This window comes from Herpailurus yagouaroundi, unplaced genomic scaffold (assembly GCF_014898765.1).
Source record: "Herpailurus yagouaroundi ecotype Mexico unplaced genomic scaffold, PumYag 198, whole genome shotgun sequence".
Taxonomy (NCBI): domain Eukaryota; kingdom Metazoa; phylum Chordata; class Mammalia; order Carnivora; family Felidae; genus Herpailurus; species Herpailurus yagouaroundi.
In genome coordinates, this window is record NW_024412429.1 from 8,978,230 (window position 1) to 8,987,814 (window position 9,585).

The following is a 9,585-nucleotide window of genomic DNA, read 5'->3' on the forward strand; positions in this document are numbered from 1 at the left end:
TTACCAAGAAGGAAATATGGCCCCCCTTATGCCCCTTCTATACACTCTCTGCTCCATTACTCAGAAAGCCTAACATTAGGGAGCAGGAGGTGGAGGAGTAAGTGCGTAGACTATGGCCAGGAACCCAAGGAGTCATGAGTTGATTTTGATCCACCAGAGGAAGGCAGGAAAATGGTGACCTGGCACAGGGAGACCTGGCTGTCATGGATGCTGACTTCTGTTACTTCTTCACGATCCATCGTGAGGTTGGGCTGTGACGTGACTGTAGAATAAATGGAGTTTCAGGCTCGTCAGATCAAAAACGCAGAAGCCAGGGGATCCCTGGGAGGTGGCAGCTCAAAACCTAAGTTCAAAACCACCTATACCTGCACTTATAAAACAATATATCTAGGAAAAACTGCAAACATTACAAACTTCCAGAATCAAATTTAACGGGGAGAATGTTACATCTTTGAACCAGATGTGGCTAAGCAAATATCGCACATACGTACCTTCACAGGGACTCATTACTTGAGTAACCTCTGATTGATTTGTAAACTAGAAAGCTCAAGATGAAGCTACAAAGTAGGTGAGTTTCTATGAAACAAACAAAGGACCAACGTATTTTCCAAAAGCACATTCAGAAACTAAAAATGGTTTCCTACACCCATTTAGAGAGATATCCAGAAATACTAGAATTCAAATGCAGAATGAGGAAGCCCAGGGGCAAGATAAAGGTTAAGCCACAGCCTCATGAACTCGGCTCCCCATTCCCAAAGAACCAGGAGGTCCCTTGAGCCTGTCCACACTGTCTCACAAACAGCCATCCTACCTAAGAAGGGAACTGAGAAGGTTGGTGTACAGTTAGTTCTGACTGGGAACAAGACCAGAGTGTCACTTACCCACATCCTCAATAAGGAAGGAGTGCGTCTCGGCATTCACCTTGATGTATTTAAGACTTTTCAGTGACTTCCCATAGGCAATGTTGTAATGCTCCACGGGTCTACTGGTAGCATCTTTGGGTGGGTCCCATGTGACTTTCAGGCCCATTTTAGTGGACAGCAGTTTCACGTGCCTTGGCTTCAGTGGGTGGTCAGCTATGCAAACAGCATGACTATGAACTTACGGGAACACAGACTGGGAAAACGAATTTTTTTTTCCAGTGTTCTCTGATATTGTTATCAAAAGAGCAAATGACTCTTCATTTGTCTGGTCCTAAAGACTTTAAGTACAATCATGTTTGAACATCATTACAGGATGAGAGCAAGACAAACATACCAAACCCACAAGCTTTTATGTATTTTGGATAAAACAGTGGGTGGTAAATTTAAAACAAAAGTCAATCAAAACAAACTCGAGGCATTCTCTGGCTTGATTATGCTGCTTTGCTAGCACAGGAACAATGAACTCATAATTTGACATATTCTCCAGAGGTAACCATATATCAAATAACTTCTCAGCATTTTGTATGGTATAGTTGGATAATCTTTAAAATACCTCTGAGAGCAACATAAAATTTTCATGATAAGGGAGACTATCCATTGCAGCCAAAGTGAGATAATGGAAGTGTTCATTTCCACAAAGAAAACAAACCAAGATTATCAACAGCTTAAAAGGGAGATAAGCCTCTGGTATATCTGAATACAAATGATTTAAATGTCTCCATATTTTGTCCCAGAAGAGGAAAAACAAGTTATTAAGAAGCACAATTCCATTTGTTTCTTCAGTTCTGAGGTTCCGTACAAGTATTCTAGATTTTCAAAAATAACCCAAATGAGACATAACATTTTGTCAAACAAAATCTCTCAGCCCACACCGTAATGGATCCTAACACAGAACACATAACACAATATAAACACATGCTAAACATTCACACAAATAAAGTTTAGGCAAATTTGGATCTGAAACTGTTTATTCAGTGATGCCAGGCACTCCCAGGAAAGAAAAAAGTAGTCAAAAAACCTGGAAACCTTTTAACTTAGTAACATTAAGAAAAGTGAATTTGGAACCTCGTGGAAAAAGAAAGGGGAAGTGTTTCATGATGAAACGTGGATTGGTTAGTATGTGATTTTAATACTGGATGAAAATTCAGAACACAGGAAGCACAGATGACCCTAACATACCCCAAAACTTCCCCGCTGCCTCAGGAGGAACACAATGAGAAAAGGGGAGAACTCGTGGATCCCACTCAAAGAAATCCAAGGAGTAAAAAAGAAGAGAATGATTATGATGATTTCAAAGCAGAAGAGAAAGAGACAAAAGCATGTTGTCCGACTACGGGCACGAAGAGAAACCCACGAAGCAACCCGTCCCCAGTTCCAGAGATGAGGGTGTCAGGATGGGAGAAATCAGAAAAGAAACCTGGTACTCTGTGTGGAATTTTGAGTTCAGGAGACTGCACACACGGCAAGGGGTTGACTTCCTGCGCATTTACTAGCAATCACAGCTACTCTTCAATAATGCTCACGTACTCCCGCCTCACCCACAAGAAACCTTCCAGGACTTACTTAGCCAGAGGACTGGGGCTCCCTTCCCTCGGTTCCCTTTATTTTTCCCAAGGATTCATTCCAGAAACCTCTCCTCCTCCTCTGCCATCTGACTAACGAGCTTTTTCGAGTTGCATTCCATGTTTCCCCCAACGGCAGAAATCAGTTCCAGGAATCCGCTATTTCACAGTGACCAAAAGGTGTGCAAGAGTAAAGCGAGGTCTCCAAAGCCTGCAAAGGGATGCTCACGGCTGGGTGGTTCTCCCAAGGACGAAAACAAATCAATGAGTGCGTGAATAACATTTTTCTTTACGGTTCCATTCCAAATCTAAGAAAAGTTAGATCCCGGACAGACACAGCTAAAACAAGAGGCCTGTGAAACCCAAACACCGTCACATCTTCTCTTGGGCACTCGTGATTCAATTAGCACAAACCCGCCTAGGCCTGAAAATGCTGGACTTTCATTACCGGTATCTGAAAAGAAGAACAATTTATAAACATACTCCTTGTTCTTCCCGGCTCTGCCTCACATTTACCCTTGGACCCGGCATAGATGAATTTCCAACTCACGCAAGAATCCATGTTCAAATGGTTGCATCAGCCCAGCATATGGGGAAACACTCAAAACCTTCAAGGAGCTCCAGTAAGGGGCACAAGTAAAGAAGGGCAAGGGGCAAATACCTCTGGGTTGCCAAAACCTAATGAATCTCATTTCGTTGTGCTCACACAATCAAAGCCTCCAACTGCGTCCATGCATGAGTCTGTTTGTTCTCCTGTTGCCAATGATCAAGTACCATCAGTGTGTCTCCACTTGATAACTGCCTGAGCCAGCATGTGTATGCTGAGAAAAAGGCCATATGGTGCGTGCAACTGCTCTAAAGTAAATACGAATGGGAGAGTTCAGTGGATAGGAAGAGAGGATTTTTTTTTTAATTTTTTTTTTTTAACGTTTATTTATTTTTGAGACAGAGAGAGACAGAGCATGAACGGGGGCGGGTCAGAGAGAGGGAGACACAGAATCTGAAACGGGCTCCAGGCTCTGAGCTGTCAGCACAGAGCCCGACGTGGAGCTTGAACTCACGGACCGCGAGATCATGACCTGAGCCGAAGTCGGCGGCTTAACCGACTGAGCCACCCAGGCGCCCCAGGAAGAGGGATTTATCGAGTGTCTACCGTCCACCACGCACCGCTCTGAGCACCCAACCTTATGCTGCAGGAGACACTCAGAACACACATAACCTGGGAGAACACACATAACTCCCTCCATATTGCAGAAGGGGGAAAGAAGGCCTTGGAGCAAGGAGGTTAGCGTTCAGCCAGAGTCACACAGCTGCACCCAGGGGGAGCCTAATGCAAGCCCTGCTTTGTCCCATTCTAAAGCCCAGGTCTCCCTCCCCCCACAGCTCCCAGATCCTCAGAATCTGCTCCGGCCCATACATGATCTGTGATCACTGCCAGTGAAACCACCCTTGTAAAAAAGATAATGCCTCCGTAGTTGTAGTTGTGATTACCATTTCCTCCACCATGCTGCTTTCCCCTCGGGACGGGGCGGGGGCCGGGGGGCACTCCTGAGCCACCCCAGTCATGGCACCTTGTGCTGGGTGTCCTCATCCTCCCTCTCTCTGAAGGCATGGAAGAAGTGGACGAGGTAGTCTCTCAGGGATATTTGCACTCTTAGGACAAAACCTGAGACCAAATGACTTTTCTCATAGCAACGCTTTAGGCCTTACAGAGTCACCTAATGAAGGTCGTTTTTAAACACGAAGACCTTTGGGGGACCTGGAACCATACTTTCAAAGCAGCCTTAGGATCAGTCTCCTTAAGATCAATCCTGAATGTAAGGTTTTCCAAAGGCCTGAGGCCAGTCTACCATGACCCCTCCTTCCACCCTACCCCCCAGCACACGCAAACTGGGACAGTTAAACAAACTATACGGTGGCTTGATTAGCAGGTATTTTCACCCCCTGGATTCTCATCAACTTTGATATTTAAAATTGATGTCATTTGTGATGCTTCCTACCATCTGTACCCTCCTCAGAAAGAACTGGAGGAAGAGAAGAGAGACCCTAGATCAAAAGTGATCTTGTCTGTCATTCCAGCCCCACCCAGAGCTCCCTGAGCCCAAGTTCTCGGTGAACTCATCAAATCAGCATCTATCTAAGGAACAGCCAGTCCAGGCGGCACAAATCAATGTGCATACACTTGGATTACCTGACAGAAAGCTTCTTCTTGGGACTAGAAACATGCCAATATGTTCTATTCCTGATGATCATTTTGTAGGTCTCCTGATTTCCTTCCTTAAATGTGAAGTAAAGGCATAAAGACTTTGAAATTGGTTTCCAGGACTGCAGACTGCATTCTGGTTCTGTGCTGTGGGATCAACATTCTGGGAGTACAAAGATGCAATATGACAAAGTGGTTCCTCATTTATTCTAAGTGTTCTTAGAATCTTATAATAGACCACCCTCTGTTAGATAAATGCAGCACGTGACCTTTTGTAATAGTTCTCAGTATTCTTGCCTGATAAGGACATATGATACTGGGTATATTCTTTTTTTTTTTTTTTTTTAATTTTTTTTTTCAACGTTTATTTATTTTTGGGACAGAGAGAGACAGAGCATGAACGGGGGAGGGGCAGAGAGAGAGGGAGACACAGAATCGGAAACAGGCTCCAGGCTCTGAGCCATCAGCCCAGAGCCTGACGCGGGGCTCAAACTCACGGACCGCGAGATCGTGACCTGGCTGAAGTCGGACGCTTAACCGACTGCGCCACCCAGGCGCCCCTGATACTGGTTATATTCTTTAAAGCTATGTGTCCCACGAGCTGCCTCTTTAAAAAGGACAAAGGAAAAACCCAAAGTCAACACAACAGGAATTATATGGCCCAACAGAGGGAACACTGGGAGGTAATCTCACAGAGCGTGCACGACAGGTTAGGGCCACAACAAGCTGTTTTTTTCTTCTCCACAGGATGCAAAATGAGGAAATGAGCTTAAGCTGCAGCCTAAGGGATTTTAGGTTAAGTAAAAAAGAATTTCCTGTCCATGTCTTTCCCCTTTTCTCCCCATTCAAGGCTGTCTTTGAATAGAGCAAATGGTAAGATGCTCCAGACAGAAGAAGGAAGCTACTAAAGTCTGCTGTGATGGAAGCCATCTCATACCATGACAAAGCCACTTCCAGACTTTGTGCCAGTAACCATTACCCAAATTCAAGAATATTTTGCCATGTACCAAGTGGCATATGGTATTTTGGTGATCTTTCAGATTCCCAGCCACTGCCAGGCTAGACATGGCTGAGCCATGGTTCCCATGAGACCTCTACTGGTTTGTTCAGGAATGGAAAATAAGGGCACAGTCAGTACCTAGAGTTGCTCCTTCGGTCTAGCTCCAAACCTCAGGTCTTATCCAAGAGGGCTCTAGAAGGCCAGTTTGCTTCAAGGGTCAAAGTATGGATCCCTTTCTGCTCAAGGAGAGATACCAAAATTCCAATGGCTCTGTAATGTGTGCCCTTAGAAGGTCTTCAGCTTCTGCAGAGTGACCTCAAGGGATTCTCCAGGGCTGACGAATGCGCTTGGGATGCCAGAGCTAGGTTCCCAAGGCAGGCTGGCCTGACCAACATCTGCAGGGCCCATTTTTCATAGTGGACAGGGGCAAAACTCTTCACCTGCCCCTCTGGCATCTTTCTTGACACCACAATTGACCATATGCCTGGTTCTCACTTAAACGGCTGGTGGATTGAAGAAAAAGATGTTAGCAGGATTTAGACTCACGAGATCAACCAAGGATATCCAACCCGAGTACCTCCAAGGACCAGGAAGATCAAGCAAATAGTGAAGACATATTTTTTTTTTCAACGTTTATTTATTTTTGGGACAGAGAGAGACAGAGCATGAACGGGCGAGGGGCAGAGAGAGAGGGAGACACAGAATCGGAAACAGGCTCCAGGCTCTGAGCCATCAGCCCAGAGCCCGACGCGGGGCTCGAACTCACGGACCGCGAGATCGTGACCTGGCTGAAGTCGGACGCTTAACCGACTGCGCCACCCAGGCGCCCCAAATAGTGAAGACATATTAAGGAGTGTCCACTGAGTCTAAAGGCACAATTTGGTCTCACTTTAGGTACAGATCTGTTCAAGGATTCCTATCTCACTGCCAGACCACCCTCTGTCCCATGAGAGACCTAAAGGCTCTGAAAAAAAAAAACAAAAACAAACAAACAAAAAAAACTGGCCTGGGCTCCAAAGAAGAAAGGAAGGTCCACCCCAGGATGGACCAGGAAGGTCCACCCCAGGGATGGTCCACTCCCCAGAAGGGAGTGTAGGATGCTACACAAGCTTCAACTACTAGCAAAACTGATGACTTCCAGATGTCTAGCTCTGGCCTAACCATCCCAGACTGACAGTCCCTACTGCCTATGTGATAGTCCCATGTGAGTGCCAAATGTAACGTGTTCAAAGTGAACTCGGTATCTCACTTCTCACTATCTTGGTTCAGACATCACCATCCATCCTTAAGGGTACAGGCATAGCCACAACGAACGAAAATACGTATATTCCTAGAAAGGGAATTCCGTCAAGGGCTATTTCTCAGAATAAAGGGATGGAAAGTTCAGAATTAATTGATAAAATGAATCAATGGTAGGGGCACCTGGGTGGCTCAGTGGTTAAGTGTCCAACTCTTGATTTTGGCTCAGGTCATGATCTCACGGTTCATGAGTTCAAGTCCCAAATTGAGCTCTGTGCTGACACCACCGAACATGCTTGGGATTCTCTCTCCCTCTCTCTCTGCCCCTCCCCTGCTTGTTCTCTCTCTCTCTGTCTCTCAAAATAAATTAACATTAAAAAAAAGATTCAATGGTAAAAAGTAATCCAAAATGGACACAATTCATGTAAAAAATCATGATTTGAAGACACCTAAAAACAGGAACTGAACCTTTCTGGATCCAAAATATTGTTTTTGCTTTTTTCTTTGTTTTGTTCTACTTTTGAAAAGTCATGCTGTGACTTCATTATATTCTCTACATAGGCAAACAATCAAACTAACAGGTTTAGTATTGATAAGGTTAAATTAAAGAGGGTGGATCGGATGTGTGACCGTCATCATGCTTTCTGTCTTCCTCTCTTCTCCAATTCCAGACCCTCAGGTGAACACAGAAGGGAGAGCTGAGCCTAGGAGCAGAACCCCTCAGGGCCGCTGCCTCACAGGTGGGGAGAAAGCAACAGGCCTGAGCCACAACCCAGGACCCTCCCATGTGGAAGCAGGAATGGAGCCTATGGCAAGGCAGACCTGAAGAGGAAACTCACATGTCTGTGTCTTCTAACCCGTTACTGTCACCGACTGGAGAAAGTAGGCCAATGGAGACTGGGCTCTTTCCACTCACCCCTCAGATACAGCAAGTCTCGTGGAGGAAAGGGGGTACAGGATGAGGAGAGAGGCCAGAAGCGAAACATGAGGAGAGGAAAATGGAAGTCCCCTTAACATCCCCAGAAGACTATTCCCCAGAAGACTATTCCCACTGGGCATGACCATTAACCTGGCCCCACTGGGCATGACCATTACCGTGAGGTCAACTTGTGGCTGCTCCTTCAGAGTGAGGATCAGGACCACCGGCTCCACCTTCAGGAGCCTCCCCATTGCCAACCACTGTCCTACCATGTGTCCTCCTGGGGTTACAGATAGGGATCTCCCCCAGCCCCCAAAAGGCTCTGAAAGGAGGAGGGTTCATTCTTTAGCCAACTCCAAAGCCATGCTGACCTCTAAGCTGAAAATCCACTCCTGCCTGTCCTTTCCCAATCCCATATTCTGCCAACTCATGCTGTCCAAAATAGCCCACCAGAGTGTAAGCAATGAGATGAAATGATAGGTATTCTGATAATACAATACCAGCAATATGAAATATCCCGATTTCAATATAAGTCCTTCCCGTTACAAAATTCTCAAGGAAAATTTAGAGTCCAAGAGTGAAGCCTTCTTGGTCTCAGAGCTTAAAATAGGAAGAAATTAAAATCTAAGTTTCTTTCTGCTCTTCCTATTCTGTCTAGCCTCGGCCAGAGGACATTCATCAAGTGCCCAGAGGAGGTCAGGGCTCCCTTGGCAACTACAGCTTCTTCCGTCTTTTACTGGGATTGATGTGGATTCTAATTCAAAGTCTTCCACTTGCCTAAATTCTTTAGGAGCCCCAAGACCCTAAAATTTCTAGAAGGCAGCAAATCCAAAATGTGCTCTGTAAAGGATACATATCACTTTTGTCTATCCAGTGAAGCCTCCCCCAATTCTGGTAACAGACTTCTGTTCATGTGAGTCCAGATGGCTCAGAAGACTCCACTGGAATCGTTTTAACTGGAGCTGGAACCCAGGCACTGCTTTTGCCTTCCAGTCATAAGGCTCTGAAAGGAGCATCCTAGAATTGCTAGTGACAGCTCTCATGTCACACAGAGAAGACACCAAGAGATGGAGAGAGAGTCTGGGGGCTGTTAGAACCTGGGTTCTAGGGCTCAACCCCTAAGGCCAGCTCAGTCCCTGCACTTCCAAACGTACAGCTCCACAAAGCAATGAATTCTGGGATTTAAATTCGTTCAAGTTGGGATTTTGCCACATGCAGTCAAACCCTGATAGGTTAATCAAGATCCTCTATGAAAGTCAAAAATAACTTTCTGAAGCTACCCCGGTAAGCCAGTACATTTAGTCACAAAAGGCTGCCAGGGTGCAGACACACCCCAAAAATTTTTAAGGCAAATACCAGCCAGGGACAGCTGCCATTCCTAGCTGAGCGCTCCATGCAGCCCACCCAGTCTGGCAGTCGATGCTGAGGAGCCGGAGAGGACAACCTTGGTTAAGAAGGAAACTTCCAAATGAATGTTAAGAACTTTTCGAAATAAACGAGCCTCTTAAAACCCCCCAAATTCTAAAATTATTTCATAAGTATACCAAGGATTGTTCTTTAATGCAACAAAACCTTCGTGTTTATGTAAGTCTCCCTATTTCATCTTTGTTTGAAATTCAAGTTTTACTTTCCACTGGAAACCGCCAAATACTTCCCAGACTCTGAAATGAAGAAAACACAGCTCTCACTTCAACCATGAATGTTTGACCAAAAATCCAATCGATAAGCCAGGAAAGGTC

The 9,585-nt window shown here is 45.4% G+C and overlaps 1 protein-coding gene across 1 annotated transcript in view; it reads right to left on the bottom strand.

The window, feature by feature from the left end:
• The window catches only part of FNDC1 (fibronectin type III domain containing 1), a 107,601-nt gene that overhangs the window by 78,867 nt on the left and 19,149 nt on the right, over positions 1-9,585 (bottom strand). The window contains exon 2 of the mRNA XM_040448737.1: positions 882-1,076. Coding sequence (XP_040304671.1) covers positions 882-1,076 — 195 coding nt within the window. The remainder of the gene's footprint in view (positions 1-881; positions 1,077-9,585) is intronic.